This window comes from Gobius niger (genome assembly GCF_951799975.1).
Source record: "Gobius niger genome assembly, chromosome: 16".
Taxonomy (NCBI): Eukaryota; Metazoa; Chordata; class Actinopteri; order Gobiiformes; family Gobiidae; genus Gobius; species Gobius niger.
This window is the reverse complement of record NC_136867.1, coordinates 28,322,780-28,343,562: the sequence shown is the minus strand read 5'-3', so window position 1 is coordinate 28,343,562 and position 20,783 is coordinate 28,322,780. Positions and strand designations below refer to the sequence as shown.

At 40.7% G+C, this 20,783-nt stretch overlaps 1 protein-coding gene across 4 annotated transcripts in view; it reads left to right on the top strand.

Moving 5' to 3' along the window:
* The window catches only part of LOC306975770 (interferon-inducible GTPase 5-like), a 132,496-nt gene that overhangs the window by 41,272 nt on the left and 70,441 nt on the right, over positions 1–20,783 (top strand). Inside the window, exons 1-4 of one of the 4 annotated variants that reach the window (XM_079573514.1) lie at positions 13,096–13,208; positions 13,274–13,381; positions 14,843–15,394; positions 19,161–19,388. The exons of 2 other annotated variants lie outside the window; for them this stretch is intronic. In XM_079573514.1, coding sequence (XP_079429640.1) covers positions 14,851–15,394; positions 19,161–19,388 — 772 coding nt within the window. In that variant the 5' untranslated portion in view covers positions 13,096–13,208; positions 13,274–13,381; positions 14,843–14,850. Of the gene's footprint in view, positions 1–13,095; positions 13,209–13,273; positions 13,382–14,842; positions 15,395–19,160; positions 19,389–20,783 lie in introns of those variants that run through there. One more of the 4 variants, XM_079573516.1, reaches the window with a different exon arrangement.

The window sequence follows — 20,783 nt, the reverse complement described above, 5'->3', positions numbered from 1 at the left end:
TTGACAAGAATGAGCTGCACTGTGGTTGAAGCACATAGTTTTTGCCAGCCTCAGTGTTGTGAGTTTTACTGTCTGTCCCATCAATTTTCTGAAAGTCTCTCTCTTTGCTTTTCACCATCTTCCACACTGAATTGTTCTGTTAAAGACTATGGGCCCGATCTTGGGTTAGAAATCGCAGTCTATAGCTTAACATTATGCGTTTAGTAGAGTTCACTTTGAGATCTTGCCACTTCAGACATGACACATTTAAGTGGGAAGAAAGTGGGATGGAGACAATGCCATGGCGACGTGTAAACAAAAAACTTTTTCCTCCACCCAGACTCCACAGCGTGGGGGGTGAACATGTGCATTTGTTTTGCATTTACAGTGGACTGCTGCAGCTCTTTCTGTCTTGAGACATGAACATTGTTTAGCTAACGATGGGGTAAGTAAATTATTTAGTTAGGAAGAACACAAGGCAGCACGATGTAATCGAGGAAATGAATGTCAGTGGTGCTCCATCAGAGCAGTCACCTCCTCTCGTGATGCCCTCTCATAAGTGGCGAAGGCGCAAAGCCACTCGTAACCTTTGAACAAAAAATATATGAAAATGCCATATGGCCAAATTACGTAAGCATTAAACTTCAATGTCCTGACAACCTGGCACATGACATCTCTTCTTTTTAGACTAATGTTTTTAGTGCATTGTCCCTGATCAAATAAAATCCATCCATCCATTCACTTTCTTCCACTTTCCCTTTGCCGGGTCGTGGGGGCAGCCGTTGGAGCTGCCCAAATCACAATGCACCATTCCCTTATGGCTCCTCCTGCAGGTGGTGGGTCCACAGAAGGACGGCCTCATAGTTCTAACCGGGCCTGTTGGTCTCTCATAAGGGGCTTCTGAACCGCTCTCTGTCTGACCCGTCACCTATAGGACCTGTTTGCCATGGGAGACCCTCCAGGGGCACGAAGCCCCAACAACAGAGCTCCAGGATCATTTAGGCTCAAACCCCTCCACCACGTTAAGGTGGCGGTTCCTGGAGGGGTGATCAAATAAAATAAAGTACTAATTCAAATGAGCTAATTCAAGTGCATTTCTCCTCGCTTCGCCTATCAGACTCACTATATTTAACCATGAGGGAGAGGAGTGATCACTGTGTAACATCGGGGAAGTGAGCACATATGTGCATGAGTGTCGGTGCATTCACATGTTTTTTTGTTGTTTCTTAGTTGTTGTTTCTTGCCCGGCGCCAGGAAATCACCGCGGACACCATGTGCGTCGAGGCGAGGTCACAGCGACTCCTGGTGCGCAGCAGTAGCACCACACACCCAATAACAGGGATTAACCAATTTAACCTGGAGAGACTCAAACAGACAAAAGCAGTGATTAGGAAGATTTATTGACATGTAGGGGAACCCGGTATGGTTGTAACACTTTTTGCTTCAGCACCTGTAACTCACTGAATTTTTGAGCTAGAGTTCTCAAACCTTTAAACAAAGTGCCCACATTTCTTTACTACAAATGGCACCAATTCAAACCTCTGCAAGAATACCACAGACCTTGTGAGTTGATGTGAAATTCATGATGGTCCTTTGTTACAACCTACCCCACTTGTAGGTTGTAACACATGCTGCGGTTAGTTGTAACAGTTAAAGAAAAGAAATAAAAACAGAGGCCACGTCATGTGATCTGCTTCAAAAAGAGGTTTATTTAAAGGGGGTAGACGCAAGTTGGTCATTTTCTACTCACTACTGCCACCTCAGGTCAGACGTGTAACTGCAGCTTCAAAAAAGTCCTGACAGTGCAGGACTTTAGAGGCAGTTGTGGTGAACAGGTCTAAGCTCATTAGGACATTGTTGGAACATGTAGGGGAGGAAAATACTTAGTTTTAACATTTTTAAACTCTGTATAGTTCCTTTAAATAAAAGAACAATGTCTCTCTCCCTCTCTAACATGTATGCTTAACCTCACATGGAGTCAGTCCATAATACGGTCTGCTGTCTGAGTCAAATAGTCCGCCAACACTGTGTTTATGCTTCAGTAAACTACACTGGGATAATCACTGGATCCCGGTCTCTCAACTTCTGCAGTGTTTTGCTGTATCTGCTTAGTTTTACATGGCAGATCCCATGTGCCTTCACAACTGATCTGACTGACTTGCCCTTCTTTCTGACCTCATCAAGTAACTTTTCAATGGAGTAATCGGTAATCAATTACTTTTTCAAGTAATCTGTGGCAACACTGTTGGGGACAAACCCAACGACAACAGAGCTCTGTGTCACACACACACCACAAAAAGCACATCAAAACTAGGGCAAACTACACATGCAGATATGTCAAAAATCAAATCGGACCAATAATAGGGAATGATAACTATGTAAAACGGAAACAAAACATATAAAACTATAGCCTAAAATGTAGCTCAGCCATTAACAAGACCCAAATAAAAACAGCAATGGCCAACAGCGTCTAAGGAGTAAACATATAATATTAAAGACAAATAGCAGACAAATATTTGTTGTAGCCTACCTAAGGGGGATTATGTTTAAGCCACATTAGTTTTTAGGCAGCATCTACAACACAGACATGGGATTGGCAACACATAACACAGTAAATGAACCCACCACGAGCACTACAACAAGCAGATCTACCGAGGCTACAGCACACAAAGGGCAGTGATAGCGGGTGGCAGTCTGACGAGGGGGAGAGCAGCGTCTGCTGCTGTAACTCCGCCATTCCGACACCCCCCACTCCAACATTGAGGTCTAATTGTTGGAGTGGGGGTGTTTCCTTTTTTTATCAAACGTCCCAGCATTCCGATTTTATTTTTCCCTTTTTGTCTGAGTGGTGGCACTTTTATCTTTTGTGCAACGCCCTGCCATTCCAACACATGTTAGTTCTTACCTTGCCTTAGCCCTAACCTAAAGGACCTATTGTCGGAATAGTGGTGTCAAAAAGTGTCGGATTTGACGGGATATCGCAATGGAGGAGTGTCAGAATGACCGCGCACGCTCCCAGTGCTAGTTTTGCATGTTAAATACTTTTAAACTTTGTAATACAACATTTTACAGGATTTTTACCATTCGGTGCAACTCGACAAGCTGTCTGTTCCGATTGTACACTGACATACACAGCGTTTAAATGCAAACACCGGCTGAAATGCGGAAGTGGAGAGGGCATGACGTAATATGGTGCCCCACAAGGCACAAAACCCTAAGCCGGTTACATATACATGCCTCTCGAATGTACTAAAACACCTTGAACTTTTGCACATTTTGTCATGTTTACAACCCTAAACATGAAGATTTTATTTAGAATTTTTTACTGAACGTTCACACACAAGTAACAGACAACTGTGAAGTGAGAGCACTCATTTGCAGTGCCACTACCAAAGATACATGTTCATTTTGCATATTGCTGGGTTGCAGGTCACATTACTGCGTTCTAAAGGCCTATACTATTATATAGAGGAGAAATTTAGTTTTTGAGGAAATGTTTGGTCTTGTACAGAGAGATCATGGACCCAGTGACTGATATTAATGATATTTCTTTTAATTTATACATTTTCTTTTTAGCTACGACTTGAAAATAATGCTGAAAATAGGAAAAACTGGCTCCGCCCCCCGCGGGGTCCGATGACATCATCACATTCTAGAACCTGCAACCCGGCAATTATTGTAATATTATAAGGCACTGTCCCTACCAAATAAACCAACAAATTACATTTCCATCCATCTGTTCATCTATAAATGTTTTTGGTGGTGTGTAAAGCTTGTTGTGCCTCAGTTTCAATAACAGGTTATGTAGGTGTGGTTAAAAAGAAAACATTTGCTTAGAGGGTTTATTTAGGGGTTGTATTTATTTTAGGTATATTTTAGAAGCTTCTTTGTATTTTCCTCCATTTGAACTCATTTTCCTGCAGATGTAGAGCCTGTGCGATCATTTCAAACTCTTCAAACACAGACGCAGTTTGATTTGTTTTGGAGAATGATCTTTTTAAAGTATTATGTTTAGGCTTAACTGTGAACAGGTTTGACAGTAGAATTGTTTTTGGCTTTACTCTGTGTTCGTCGACATCAAGCGACATCTTCAGGAAAAGTGTGATTCATTTTGATTGATTTTTTAATTGCACTAAATTTTATGTAATGAATTAATTGAAGAAAGTCCCTGACTCTAGTATTAAGACAAGATAAGCACCTCTTCAAACAAGTCACATTTCTTACCAAATGTTTATTTTTGCCATGGTTTTATCTAAAGAAATAAACAGTCCATAAATTCGACAAACTTTGATCCAGAGGTAAACTAGAGCAGCTCTGTTTGAAACCGGTGAAACTGGATTTGTCTACACTTTAGACGAATCCAGCATCACCGGTTCATGGTGAGATGAAAGATAGAAAAGAAAACTGAAACTAAAGTTTAATTCTCATAAATGATTCAAAGATTATAATAGTGATGGGCAGCACTATGGCCCAGTGGTTGCAGGTGAAGCACATATGCCATGTGGTGAGTTTGACCATAATTTGTTGAAAGTCTTTCTTTTCACCACCTTTCAAACTAAATTGTTGAGTTAAAGACTATGGACCAAAAAAGCTAAATAAAGAAAGAGTGTTGGTGGGGCAGTGTGAGCATTCCAGCTGCATGACAGTCAGTGAAGCCAGTGCAGTCTGTGACATCGACGGGTGTGATGACAAAGGAAACAGGACAAACAACTCTCACATCTCGAGATTTCAACACCTGTGTCGTCTGATTCTAAGGTAACACTTTTTTATTTATTTACTGATGATAGAAAATACATCAGAATTCAAAGAGACGTGTTCTTAATGCTGTCGCTGTGATCTGCTGGACGAGGCTGAAGAGTAAATCAGAGAATGCAGACAGGAGGAAGGGTTTGTGAACCGTATCTCTCTGTTTACTGACCGGCCAGAGTCTCCACTTCTCTGACCAGATGAAATATCTGCTGAGAGAGAAAGTGACCAAAACCAGACAGAACTCCTCCATGTGACAAACATCCAAGCTGTTGTTACTGTTTATAAACTGTGTGATGTATTTGACTGGCAGTCCAGTCTGAATTTAATTCATTTGCATTGACAATCGGGATGTGTTGTGAGAGCTTTGGAACTCATTTTCAACACTCATCAAATTTTGTGTATATTTGTGTCCTAACAATACAGTTTTAAGAGTGATTTGGATAATAGGTGAACAATAATAAGTTTAAGTAGACGAGTTCAGGCGTCCTCTTCGAAATATTTTGAACTAAATAAAAGGTTTTAGCAGCGTTCTGGCATATTTTAGATGATGATAAAGTTTTTATCCTATGAGCCAGCTGGGCTTGTAAAAAAAAATCTACTTAAAAAGTGATGTTAACAGGGGTGCCCATTATGCAGGTTGCGGAATACCAGTAGCTCACCCATGTAAACCGGAATTGAGTTGTTGATCATTGGTGAATTGTGTTGGAAACTTAATTTTGTGTGAGGAGACATGTCCGTCCCCGCTCTCTCTGCGCCCTCCTTCAGGCCGCTAACTTCTGAACCTATATTTTCTGATGAATTTGTATTTTTTGGGAAAGTCCCACTGAGATTTGGAATCTCTTTTTCAGGGGAGTCCTGGCTCCAGAGGGGAACCTATTGTGTTAGTGGTATAGGGGAAACCGGAGGAAACCTATAAGCATGGAGAGAACATGCGATCGAACCCAGGGAAATATAAATATGTTTGTCCAGGACTTTGTTAGTTTCAGCCTCAGCTCAGTCAGATTCCCTTTCTCTTCTGAACTGCTTCTCAAACTGCTATAACCTGTCACAAAACACTAGCAGTATTTTTGTATTGATAATATATCTTATCTTTACTTGTAAGAGCATTTGTAATATTTCAGCTCTAGCCTGTTGACACTTCAAGTAAACTGCCTCCTGTAAAGCTCCCCCTCGTCTTTTGTGTTGGTTTAAGACGGTTTGTTGTGTATTGTTTGTACAGATGATAAATCACTTTCCTTTCCTCTCAGTCTGTCTCACAAAAGCAGCGTGATTCCCGTTTACTCTCACAACCAGTCCCGTGACAGTAGTGCAGAAGTAAACGCCTCGCCCTTACTGCAGGCGAGACCAGGTGATGGCAACCCGCGGTTTACAGTTTAAAGCAGCACTAAGTAACGTGTTTACCTTAATAACTCCTTTCCGTGGTCCCTGTGGAGGTAATACAAGTGTTTATGGGATGATTGGAGGGTCTTTCATCTCCCCCTGCTGTCTCTGGCTAGAAAACCACAATTGCAACTTGCCTGCCACTGGACCGGAGCCACCAATACACACTAATGGAATCACGAAGAAGAAGCTAACAGGCTAATGGGCAAAGCTAACTGCAGGCTAGCGTCACTTTAAACAGTATTTACAGCCAAGTTTGAGTGAAAATGATGTACAATATCCCTCTCTCCCTCGTCTTTCCTGTCAGCGTAGTATTTACTCTCCAAGACAATTAATAAGTTAAAAAATCGTAACTTGCTACGACACCTGCAGTTGCGCTTATGGCCTCTAGGGGCAAGAGTTACTTAGTACTGCTTTAAGATTAAAATGGATAATAAACTTCTGCTGAATGACATATGCTGGACACATCCTTGGTACTTTCAGTCAAATATTAAGCATTGCCTCGCTCTGCAGTCGGCACTTTCTCTCCCCTGACTCTTTCTCGCTCCTGATACGAGGCGATGATGAAAGCCTTAAAAAGTTCATCCACATTTCTTGCGCTTTTGCCCCATGAATCGGTGACAGGATGGAACTTTTCTAAGGTCTGTTGTTTTTGTTCAACAGGTCAAATGCTAACTTTAGCTCTGCTGCTAGCACAAATGTCTAATCTTTTAGCTATTGCTGTATCAGCCTACTTCTTTATTCGTTCATCTTTCTAATTTTTAAAGTTCTTATCTGGCGATTTATCCTTTAAAATGCACGTTTTATCCGCTCACTCTGTAACAAGTGGAAACCTGTCTCTATAAAGTCCTGTCCTTATGTGAACGTGCTGCTTTGCTTCCCCTCTTTTTCTTGAATCAAGAAAGCCAGCGTGGACATGAGTCTCGATAGTGTTACAGCAGCACTTACAATGTGTGTATTTCATTACATTCTTGTAATGAACCAAGTACCTGCTGAGCTATTGAATGAGATGAGTTTCATGCTTTTATTCTGACGTGCTGGATCGAAACTGGAACTCACTGTGTGCTGTGGAGCGACCGCTTGATTTTAACGTTACACACAGAGTCAATTGTTTCTACTGTATTTCATTTAATTTCTTTGTTTTTTCCCAGGAATCATCATGGCTGATCAATATACAGAAGAAATTCAAACTGCGCTTCAGAACAGTGACCTGTCTCTAGCAGCTAAAAAGGCTCTGGAGTATTTGGACAGGTTAAAAAATGTTCCTCTGAACATCGCGATCACAGGAGAGTCTGGCTCTGGTAAATCCACTCTGGTCAACGCTCTGAGAAACATCAGAAACAAAGCAGAGGGAGCAGCTCCAACTGGTGCAGTGGAGACAACTATGGAGCCAAGAGTATACATCCATCCTCAGTACCCCAATGTCAAAATCTGGGATCTGCCTGGAGTCGGCACCACCAACTTTACAGCTGATAAATACCTGGAGCATGTGGGGTTTGAGAAGTACGACTTCTTCATCATTGTTTCCTGTGATCGCTTCAGAGAAAATGATGCAAAACTGGCCAAAGAAATTCAGAAGATGAAGAAAAAGTTCTACTTTATTCGATCCAAGATTGACCACAGCATACAAGACGAGAAAGATGGTGATCCAGAATTAAATGAGGAGGATCTGCTGAAACTTATCAGGGACAACTGCACTAAAGGTAACTATTGTTTTGTCATTTAGAATCTACAACATCATCCTGTTTCTGTTCCAACTCATGTTTATTAACTCATCTTTGCAGAACTGCAGAAACTGGGCTTTGAGTCTCCAAAGGTTTTCCTGGTGTCCAATCTCAAACTCCACCTGTATGAATTTGAGGATTTGTGGAAAACTCTAGATAAAGAACTTCCAAAGCATCAGAGAAATGTCATGCTCTTGGCTCTGCCCAACATCAGTGCAGACGTCATCGAGCAGAAGAAACAGGCTTTAGATGACAAGATTAAGTGGTTCACTTTAGCTGCAGCAGCAGGAGCTCTTGTGCCAATCGCTGGTTTCTCTGATTGTCTTGATATGGCCCTTTTAGTAGAATTTGCCACAGAGTGCAAAAGATCACTGGGCCTTATGCCTGAGTCACTGCAGAATCTGTCCAGGTTAAGCAACATTCCTCTTGAGGATCTCAAAGCTGAGATAAAGTCATCTCTTGGCACGGCTCAATTAAACACAACTGTAATGATAACAGTGTTATCCAAGGCTGCTAGTGTCATTACATCAGCAGCAGCAGAGCTAAACGCCAGCCCTTTATCACTGTTTGGAATGCCTTTTGCAATGGCTTCTTCCAGTGTTACCACCTATACAGCTCTCAAATACATACTGAAGTCACTGGCTCAGGACGCTCAGCAGATTTTTCTGAAAGCTGTCGGGCTGTGCACATCTGTTTGAAAAACCTTTCAGCATTTTCACAAACTTAAGAATAATGTATTTACATGTATGCAGTTTTACTCCTCACAGTGATCCAGTTACTTCATCTGCACATGTTAAGAATCCAAACACATATTTTCCCACATCTTTCTTCATCATTGAATCTACTCTGTGCATCTATTGAGATTAATCTGTAAAAGAAGTGTAATCAGCCACTTTCTGTATAAACCATGGTTAATGACAGGGTGCTTGTTTACCATATAATAAAAGCTTTGATCTTAAAGGGACTAGATGCAAGTTCGTCATTTTATGCTCACTACTGCCACCTCAGGTCTTACGTGTAACTGCAGCTTCTATATTAAGCTCATGCATGACGGAACTTCGGACTGAAGTAACACCTTTCTGAGTGACAGTGCAGGATTTTAGAGACAGTTTTGGTGAACAGGTCTGAGCTCATTCACACATTAGGACATGGAGGAACATGTAGGGGAGGAAAATACTTTAACATTTTTAAACTCTGTATAGTCCCTTTAAAGATGGAAGTTTGTATCGTTCACCAGGACCAGCACACGGGACAATACAAGAGTCAAACATTAGTGTAAATGAGCCAGAACTGTGGAAATATTTGTGGGACAGGGCCAGTCCAAAAGCATAGTAGAATTACAAAGCCTAAAAATACATTTTAGACTTGAGCCTGAGGAATACTCCCACAAGGCGGAGGAGAAAAGCCTGTTTAAGTATCGGTTCATCTGTCTCTCGGTTCAGTTTGGTTCACAGTGCAAGTACATTATATAAAAACATTGTTGGTTTTGAAATAAAACAGCTCAATTGTTCAAAATTAGTCAGTATTTATGGTCTCAGAATAAAATTGGCGATGCTTTTTAATTTTTCAAAGCTGCTTTATGATCAAACAAAATAGAAAACAAACCTGTAGTGCCCTATAGTAAAAAAAATAAAAAGTTCTCCACTGGAGCTTACAGCCTATAGGCCCGAGTGACTTGCTATCATCAACAGAAAAGTGAATCAAGATATTTTGCAGAAAAGCCTGAGACTTTCACAACAGCCTGTGAATAAGTAAGTGAACCCCTGTATTAAATATCTGCACTTTACAAAACTGCTGCAGTTCAGTCAGATTCAGGGGGTGGATTTACTTATTCCACACTGTCCTGTGAATGTTTACATGTTGTGGCCAATAAAAATCAAATGTAAATGTTTGGGTGGTGTTAGTTTAAACAGACACTGTTTAATCACTCTTATGATTTTGATGCAGATCAGACTGATTTAGGCAGAAATGTGAGAAATTCCAAACGGTGTACTTACTTTATCCTCCCACTGTAAATACTGCACTAATAATAATCCTACACAGATTTGATCAATAAGGACATTTACAGTTTCTCTGTTGAGAAATAAAAAGCTTAAAAACAAAAGTGGAATGTTGTTCTTTCAGACAGAGTCAGACAATATCGTGACGAGCAGCTCATGCCGTTTTAATCAAAACAATAAAACTGTTGTTTCATACGGGCACTCAAAATAAAGTGTCTTCTGCTAAAAAATAACCACTTTCCTCAAACTACCAAAGACATGTTTTCATATTCCACATTATTAATATTATTTATATTCTTTCCCATCGTCTGATCATCTATAAAGGTTTTTTGGTGGTGTTTAACTCTTAACCCCCCAAAACAAGTGTGTTTTCTCCAGTTCAGCTTTACCCAAATCTAAATGTTTAAAGTCAACAGGCCAGTGTGACGCCTCATTTGAAAGCTAAGACCTACAAAACTGATCTGATATTTCTTCTTGCATTGTTGCCGTGTTGTTACTCTTTATCGTAACATTTTTATTTGTTTTCATCCTTGTCTTTTGCTATTTTGATGCTTTATTTCAAGAAGCTTTCAGATTTGGGTAAAGCCAAACTGGAGAAATGTGCTCATGTGGGAGTGAACAGGTCAAAGCTTGTTGTTGTTGCATCAGTTTCCAGTAAGAGGGAAGAGGTGTGGTTGAAAAATGAAAAACAAAAAAAAAACAAAAAACATTTGAATGTTACATAAATACATGATTCCAACCAGGCGGTGCAGAAGTTCAGCGACTGAGCTGTGGCACTGACCGGTACGTAACACTGAGAACCGATTATTTATATTTATCATGTTTTTATCAGAATAAATAGACTCATGGGTTATTTAATGAAACTGTTTTACTGTAAACTTGACTTATTTGTCTGGTTTATTTTGTTGATAAACCAGACTCACTAAACTTAGTCTGAACTTTTTATTTACACTTTTACCACAAACACATTTAATACTGACAATAATGTTTTACTAGATCATTGTAACTTGTTCAGCTGTAAATGTGGAGTAAAAACGATTTATTGATGGACAATAATTAATGATTTCATATGTTTGTATTTTACAAATGGTCTATTGTTACTTTGTTCTTCATGTTATCAGACTTATACATCTAACACCACTTTAGAGTCTCTGTGCTTTGTGATGTTAAACACCTGTGCACGGTGAGCTTTGAGTAGTTTGTTGTAAAGTTCATCCGATCACTTGTTTCGTTCCTCAAACACAGATGAAGGCGATGCATTTCTACTAAAGTCTGTGGATGTGCCTTCATCCTGTCTTAAAGGGGATGTTGGTGAAGGAGGGCGTGTCCTCTCCTTGTCTTGACATGTGATGGTATTTTGTCTGGACTCCTGTGTTCACACTCAGTCAGAAAAGGTTAAGTTAGTAAAAAGCTTCACTTTAATGAAACAGTTTTATGAAATATCCTTCAGGACGTGTTCAGGAAGGAGCTCTGTATATTTACGATCGTCCATAGCCGTTTATTGGGCTGAATGTCTCTCATATGTGCTCGATCGTATCATCGCATCAGATGACGTATGACGAACCCGCTGTAAACTTTCGAGCTAAACTATTTAGAACACGATCTAAAGCAGGGGTGCCCAAAGTGGGGCCCACGGGCCAAATTTGGCCCGCCAAAAAAATTCTGTTGGCCCGCCAGAGAGTGACCTACTTTTGCGCTGCGTGTGGTTAATACTAACTCTCTTTCATTCATTCTCAAAGGTAAATATGGATGCAGTACACTTTTTGACCACCAGCGTCAAATTGGGGGCGCTGTTTCACTCCTTTCACAAAGTTAAGAGAAACACTTGTGGTGTCTTGGTATTTATCAATCACAGAGCGTTGTAGCATCAACTTTCACAGTTTTTCAATTTTTTATTGCAAAGGCTGTTAACATCGACAACAGTATATGTTAAAAAATGACTTATAAAATAATTGATGCTGAACTGACACTTTCAAAATAATCTAATGTGGCATTTTCTTTGAGTGAACGAATGAGGTAAAGTTACTGTAGGTGATGTAGATACAGGTGTTGTTTTTTTTGCACTAAATTGCTACAATTGTTGATTTTGTTTTACTAAAAGTAGGCTTTTGCCATAGTTACCATTTGTTTTAATGTAGCATGTTATTTGCATAGATAGAAACAAATGCAAGGGCTATTGAAAACATTAAAAGTAAATAAAATAAAGTAACTTTATAATTTGCAGTTATATGTGTTTTTCGTGCTTGACATCACCGTGTTTGGCCCGCGACTCGGAGGCACTTTTCAATTTGGCCTTATTCCCCGTAAATGTATTATTTTTTTAGCTGAACAGGTTTTGTGTTAATGAGTTTAATGGCAGAGGATGAAAACTGCTGCCCATGTCAGCCACAGCCTTGTGAGTTTCACTCCAACAATTTGATGAATGTCTCTCATCGCTCTTCAACATCTTCCACGCAGACTTGTCCTGAAATAAAAAACGAAGACAACAAATAATAAAAAGACTCTTGGTGGGGCAGCAAAACTATTTCGGATGTGTGCCAGTCTGTCTGTTAAGACTTTTATAAATTCCCCAACATTTGTCTGAAACGTATAAGTATAAGTATAAAGTAAATGCGCAGATATGATTGTGAGTGACTGTAACATCACAATTTTAACTCTCAGTGTGAGTCTGGGGGATGTTGGTGCATCAGTGTTTTGACTGGGCAGAGTGAAGAGCAGAGGGTTCAGTGTCAGGAGTCAGAGAGGTGTGGGAGACAGTAACTCTGTTAAATGGTTCAGTAAGTTATGATGGTGATTGTCTAGTTTCATTTCTATTTCACAGGGATCGTCATGGCTGAACAACGTAAAGAAAACATTCAACCTGCACTGGAGAATGATGACCAGATTCTCGCTGCAGCTAAAAAGGCCCAAGAGTATTTGGAAAGGCTAGACAATGTTTCTCTGACCATTGGGATCACAGGAGAATCTGGCTCTGGTAAATCCACTCTGGTCAACGCTCTCAGAGGAATCAAAAATAAAACAGAGGGAGCAGCTCCAACTGGAGTGAAGGAGACCACCATGGAGCCAACAGAATACATCCATCCACAGAACAAGAACATCAGAATCTGGGATCTGCCTGGGATTACCACCCTCGGGCTTAAAGCTGATAAATACCTGGAGCATGTGGGGCTTGAGAGGTTTGACTTCTTCATCATTGTTTCCAGTGATCGCTTCAGAGAAACTGATGCAAAACTGGCAAAAGAAATTCATAAGCTGAGGAAAAAGTTCTGCTTTGTCCGATCCAAGATTGACCACAACATACGAGACGAGAAAGAGGAAGATCCAAATGTTAAAGTGGAGGAAGTCCTTGACCTGATCAGGAGCAACAGCGTCAGAGGTAACAGTGTGACTAGTTTTTAATCTATCTGCTGTTTTTTCTTACTGACCTTTGTCCTGACACAGAACTCCAGGAACTGGGCCATGAGTCTCCAAAGGTTTTCCTTGTGTCTGGTCTCAGCCTCCATCTGTATGAATTTAAGGATCTGTGGAAAAATCTGGAGGAGGTGCTCGGTAAACGACATGTGTATATTTACATATAAAACTAAGCTTGAACAATTAGACATCAGGGATTATAAGTGCACTGAAATTAGTAAATTACTCTGCCTGATCATAGAAGTGTCCTTTACCTGGATGTAAGTTGCTGTTCTGCAGCGACTCAAAAAAGATGAAATATAGTATTTTAAATATGAGCTGCTTTTCCCTGCAGTCTGAAACATAAATATAAAATAATATTTTTATTTTTGTTAGTTTCTGGCACTTTCTGTCAGTGGTTCCCCTGTAATGCCCCAGCCCCTGTATACTCAGATTCGCCCCTGCTCAAAGTAGCCTTCAGTCCCGCTCTCACTGGGCTGTGTGCGGATGCGTAAAATAGTCACTAAATGCTGTAAACTTTGTGTGAAAACCTTAAAACATGGAAAAGCCCCAAGATTTCTGTCATTAATCCAGCTCTTACGCATCGTCGTTCTGGAGGCCGCCCGTCTGCGCTGTAGGTTCAGTCTATTGTTTCAAACATTTCCTGTCCGTAAATCTCCACCTCTTCACTCTGTTTAGAAAACTTTTAATGCACGTATTTCGACGTGGTATTTCCTCCTGCCTTTACGCGCTGTATTGATTAGAAGTGCTGTGTTGGGAAACCGAACACGCATGTGGCTAATTACCATAATGTAAACATAGATGCACCGCTTTTACTCAATGAATCCTGATCTTTCGACAGTTTCACTCAAATAAATAATAACTATAAAGTCACAGCGAGTCATTGAGAGTCATTGGCCTCAAGTCCAAGTTAAGTCTCGAGTCACAAACAGCAAGTCCCAAGTCAAGTCAAGTCTTTTTGGAGCTTTGGTCAAGCAAGTCTCAAGTCCCGAAAATTGCGACTCGAGTCAAGTCATGTGACTCAAGTCTCCCACCTCTGCTGTTCTGATCTGACCTGTTAGTCAAGTCCAGGTTCAGCAACACCCTTTGACAACCTGAACATCCTTAATGACCTGGTTATTATTCCATCAGTGGATTCATGGGTCTCACATTGTAAAAAAGTGGATTAGGAAGCATGAGATGGCTTGGCCACCACAGAGTCCAGATCTTAACCCCTTTGAGAATCTTTGGGATGTGCTGGGGAAGGCTGTGAGCAGTGGTCACACTCTCACATCATCAATACAAGATCTTGAACGAAACACTAGATCTTTGTACATTGCAGAAAAGCCAATGTGTTGGAAGCAAAAGGTGGTCCAACAAAACATTAGGCGTGTGAGCTTCCTTTAGACTGATTTCTTTTTTTTTTTGCCAGGCAGTGTGCTCCACCATGAACTTGGAACCCGAAACAAACAAACAAAAAATAATAGGGACACAAACAGACACAAACACACACAAACACACAAACAGACACATGGCTTTTTCCTAGACACACACATACAGTAACTCTCTCTGTAAACTGTTGTAAACTCATGATGACTGATGATTTCTTCTACTCCTCAGGAATCATTATGGCTGATAAATATAAAGCCATACTTCAAACTGAGCTTCAGAACAATGACCTTCCTCAATCAGCTAAAATGGTGCTGGATTATCTGGACAAGTTAAAAAATTTTCCTCTGATCATTGCGATCACTGGAGAGTCTGGCTCTGGTAAATCCACTCTGGTCAACGCTCTGAGAGGAATCAGAAACAGAACAGAGGGAGCAGCTCCAACTGGAGTTGTGGAGACAACTGTGGAGCCAACAGAGTATGTTCATCCAGAGATGCCCAACATTAGAATCTGGGATCTGCCTGGAGTCGGCACCACCAACTTTACAGCTGATAAATACCTGGAGTATGTGGGGTTTGAGAAGTACGACTTCTTCATCATTGTTTCCAGTGATCGCTTCAGAGAAAATGATGCAAAACTGGCAAAAGAAATTCAGAGGATGAACAAAAAGTTCTACTTTGTTCGATCTAAAATCGATCATAATGTACGAGACGAGAAAGAGGAAAATCCAAACTTTAATGAGGAGGATCTCCTGAAACTGATCAGAGACAACTGCACTAAAGGTAAATGTTGTTTATTCAATTTGATTTTCTTTACAGAGCCATGGAAGTGACATTAGACCCAAAACAGGGGGGGGGGGTGAAAAAAAGAAAGAAAAAAGAAAAAAAATTAAATTAAATTTAATTTTAATTAAATTAAATTAAGATATATATTAAAAAAAAGAAAAAAGAAATTGCACCAAAATTATCTCGGGGGAGCGTACGGAGCCTGCTAGGGGACATGCCGAGAATTTTTTTTATTGCATTATTTCGCAATAACACAAAAGTTTTGCGATAAAACGCAATCATATTTGGGTAGAGAATGACGCTGCTTACAGCGTACGGCGTATAGAGCTACTATCACCCTCCACACACAATGGAGCATGAATGGGGGAAAATAACTGACCTTTATTTCGAATTGGGTTAAAAATACAAAGAATCAAGAATAGTGCTGGCCAAGAGACATGGTATTAATGAAGCCTAAGTGAAAGACATCTTATTACTTATTACGTGGAAGCTACGAGGTCTTGGAGGGTGTCCAAGAGCCATGAGAGACAATCTTGGGACAGAGAATTGTTCTAGGATTTCAGATTAGCACAGCCAGGCCCCGAGATCAGGAGAGAGGGTCACTCTCCGATGTCTAGCTGACAAAACTGACCTGCCAGCGCTGGCACCAGGACCGTCTGGATATGCTCCAATAACGCTTCCACCCATCCCGTCATGAATGGGGGAATTTAAAGAGGATTGTGCGTTTCACATAGCACCAGTCTATATCACACTACAATGATGACGAAACCTTCTGTTGGTCTGTAAATGCAGTAAATTAGAATAACTGCCTTGTATAAAATTGCTCTCTCAAAATGGCTGTAGCGAATGGCTTGAAATTTTAGAAATTTTAAGAACCTCTGACTCTTTCCGACACGCCCCCTCCACACACTGTCTGTGGCATCATCACAACACTCCGCTCGTTGTCTCCACAGTATTGATTTTCGGTGCATTTTAATTTTTTTTGTTGGAAAGGAGCTACACGTTATCACTTTGTGAACAATGGCCACACAGGATATGATTTGATCCAGCGTCTGACCCGAAAAGGTGACTTTGGAGACGAACTTCCGCACCGCACGCTAAGGAGCTCTTGCCTGAAAAATAACTGCTGTTTGGAGACTATCTCTTTGCATCTGCCATGGATCTCTAACTATACCCCCATGGACGACACCAGGATCTGCAGGAGCCCATACGATTCAAAAGACGGACATTATCTGTGCAGGTGAACAATGGTTTTTCGAGGTTACCCGTTAGCTTGTTATAATCGACTACAGCTCATTGTTAATGAAAAGTCTGCAATAAACCACACATGTGTAAAGCCAGGCTCATTGTGTGATCATCGTAAAGGCTGATTACAGTAGTTTCCTGCTTTATTGACGTTATTTGTGCATAATATGCTGCCTGTTTTCAATTAATGTTCCGAGCTGGTTGTTAGCTTGTCGCGGCTAATAGTGCCTTAGCTCCGGGAGAAAACCCCTTGGCTACGACCCATTGTAGATGAAATGTGAGCAATAAACTACAAAATCAACAAGCCCGGCTCCGTGTGTGATCATCATAAAGGCTGCTTCAAGCAGTTGCCTGTTTTAGTGACGTTTTTAATGCATAATATGCTGCTTTTATTCAGTGAATTTTCCGACCTAGCCGTTAGCTTGACGCGGCTAGCTTGTTAGCTCCGAGAGAAAGCCACTCGTCTATGACCCATTGTAGATGAAATGTGAGCAATAAACTTCCAAAGTGTGTGTGATCATTGTTAAATGGTTCTTTATGTGTGTGGTGGTTTTATTGACTTTATTCGTGCATATTTCTCGTTTTCACGTGATGACTCGAGGTTTAGCTTAGCATTAGCTTGCTCCGGAGGCTCTGTGCATCATCAAGGCCCTAAGACATTCCCAGCGCAGAACCAGTCACTGAAATAAGCGTTCTTGTCACCGGTTTGAATCCTGGGTGTTTCGGTAACATCTTTGTAAAAGTCTGCTGTGGCTCTGTTAACAACACATGAAGCTAATCCTCCATGATGACTCTGTTTACGTCTTAGGGCTGGACACAGTGGGGAGGGGGTTCTGCTGAGGAGCAGTGGTTGGTTACTCGGCTGGTGACGAAAGCTCGGAGGCGTCTCCAGGAGGTGGGGGCGTTCCTTGGAGGACTCAGGCAAACCTATCCCTAAAATGGCCGCCATCAGAGTTTTTACAGATTACTCAAAAATATGTGAATGTGCCAAGGCAACACTTCAGGCATGTGTTTAATGAGGGAATGACATAATAACATGATGTAAAGCTTGAAAAAGTCAATTTTGTATAATACCCCCCCTTTAAATGATGTTCATTTGGAATTGGGTTTAAAATACAAAGAATCAAGATTAGTGCTGGCCAACAGAAATGGTATTCTTGTTGGCTGAATGGCAAAGGGGGCACTCAAGGCGTAAGAAGTTCTAGTTGAATGATAGAGTTGTGTGCACGGTTCTGGACAGCAGGGATACCGGTGGATATACGCCAAGTGCAGAGAAAATGGTTCAGGTGTGAGAAAGGAAGACGTGCAATATCCTCAGGGAATTCGATCCAAACAGTGTGTACAGAAGACTTCAAAGAACAAACAAGAGGACCAAACTTTATCTTGCATATTGACTCATACAGCAAGTTGAAGAATTCATAAATTCAGCATTTGCACTAGTAGGCCTATAGATTTGTAATCCCCGGACCAAAAGAGCGCATTGTTAAACAGAGGCAATGGTGCACGGTGGAAGATGGTCGTTTTTGTACTCAGACAGGCCAAACATTTAATTCAAGAGTAGCCAACGCTTCTTGACGGGATGGGTGGAAGTGCTGGAGCATTTCGGGACAGACCTGGTGCCTGTCCGTGCGCTGGTGCCTCTGACACTTAGCGCTGCTGCAGTGGGTAAGATGCGTAAAGATGCACCGCCTTTACGCAGCTATTTGGGGACAAGTGACAACATTTGGTGGGTTGGTGGATAGTTGATCATAAATTCAGGCTAGGTTTGTCAGCGAGACATCGGTAGGAGATTGCCCCTTTCTCTTGATCTCGGGGCCTGGCTGTGCTAATCTGAAATCCTGTAGCAATTCTCTAAATTTCCCTGGGGCCCAAAACATACATGGGGAGTACATTGCCGGGGTCCATAAACATATAAAAAATATGTTTTGATTGGGAAAATACGATAGAACAAACTTTTTTCAATAAATAATAATGAGCCTGACAGGACTGCCAATGTGTTGTTTGTTCCTGATCTCTTTTTATGTCGGTGCCCTCTGCTGGACACGTGTGGAATTATTTCCTTTTTATTTAAGCAGCCCCCTAGTGGCTGGAGTGAGCATTCTAATTTCTTTAAAAAAAATCATAAAACTTTTGAGAAATAATGCAATAAATAAAATTCTCGTCATGTCCCCTAGTGGGCTCCGTAGGAATGACATAATCTTGGGGTATAAAAAAAATCATGTTTTTATTTATTCATTTTTTCACACCACAAATTATCTCGGGGGAATGGGAAAATTATGTCAGGGGGATGTGATAATTAATTTAAAAAAAAATGTTTTTCAAAAAAAGCATTTTTTTTACCCCGAGATAATTGACACATTCCCCCGAGATAATTTGTGGTGTAAAAAAAATTAAATAATCATTTATATGCATTTTTATATTTCTTAAAAAAAATGTTTATTTGTTTATATTTTTTTTGTCTGATGTCACTTCCAGGGCTCCGTGGTACTTGTACTAACTGACCTTTATTCTAATGCAGAACTTCAGACCATGGGCTTTGAGTCTCCAAAGGTTTTCCTGGCGTCTGGTGTCAGACTCCATCTGTATGAGTTTGAGGATTTGTGGAAAACATTAAAGGAGGAACTTCCGAAACTCCAGAGGGATGCTCTGCTCCTGGCTCTGCCCAACATCAGCGCAAACGTCATCGAACAGAAGAAGAAGACTTTAGAGAGAAAAATAACATGGCTCTCTGTGGCTTCAGCAGCAGGTGCAGCTGTGTCAATCCCTGGTCACCCAGAGGGTGTTGATCTGATCATAATAACAGCCTTCACAGTGCACTGCGCTGTTACTCTGGGCCTAACTCCTAAATTACTGCAGAAGCTGTCTGATGTTAGTGGTGTGTCTTTAGATGATCTCAGGGCGGAGTTAAAGTCACCTCTCGCAGGAGTAGAAATTACCACAGGTCATGTGATGTGTCTGTTGTCCAGGTCTTCGACTCACATTACCACATTGGCATTAGAGGGAGTCAGTTTTGTCCCATTTATTGGAATCGCTTTTGGAATGTCTCTTTCCAGTTTTGCAACCTACAGAGCTCTCAAATACATTCTGAATTCACTGGTAGAGGACGCTCAACAGGTTTTTAAAAAAGCTGTGGGGCTGAACACATCTGTGTGAATTAGATAAATCGGAGATTTCATACATTTCAAATTAATCCACATGTGGTTTCTTTACAATACCACAGATCATAATAATGCATTCACTTAAGTGGTTATGTGTACAGATATGTGGAAAAAATAAATATGGGAAATTTCCAATTTCATTTAACAATATGAACACATTTTTATAAATATATATTTACTCCTCTCGTTACTCACTAATTTACAACCAACAACCAAACACCTGTCTGTATAAACTACAGTTAATGACAGTGTATAGTCATTGTATCCTAAAATAAACCTGCCTCATCAAACAAGGTAGTGTGTGTTTATTCACTGAACAGACTGGTTACTGCAGTCCCTTCAATCAATCAATCAATCAATCAATCAATTAATCAATCAATCAATCAATCAATCAATCAATCAATCAATCAATCAATCAATCAATCAATCAATCAATCAATCAATCAATCAATCAATCAAGCAAGCAAGCAAGCAATCAATCAATCAATCAATCAATCAATCAAGATTTAAAAACATTCTCTCACACCCACGTCGTCCCACAAATACAAACACATTGTCGCATTCACACACCCCCTTCCCCAAAGACACACCACACCACAGCACACTCAAGGTAAAACAGTGGAGACTATGAACAAAAGGCTAAGATAAGGCTGGGTGCAGATAAAACAGGTAAGGGAACACCATCCAAGGAGCCGTCTGCATCGGGAGCGGCCCCTCGGCTGCACCACAGGGACCAACACAGGGTGCCCGGACAACACCACACCTCCATCCAGACACCCACAAGACAGCACCCCAGCAGCCACAGCCAATCACCGCTCCCGAGGCAGAGGGCTCGTCCAGAGGAAACTGGAAGAGCATTAAAATTGTTAAAATAAATAAAAGTACGTAAGTAAAATCGAATAATAGGATAATAAAAAATAAGACCGAGAGGTAAAATACATAAATACAAAATAAATATTAATAACTATTAAATGTCAATTTCA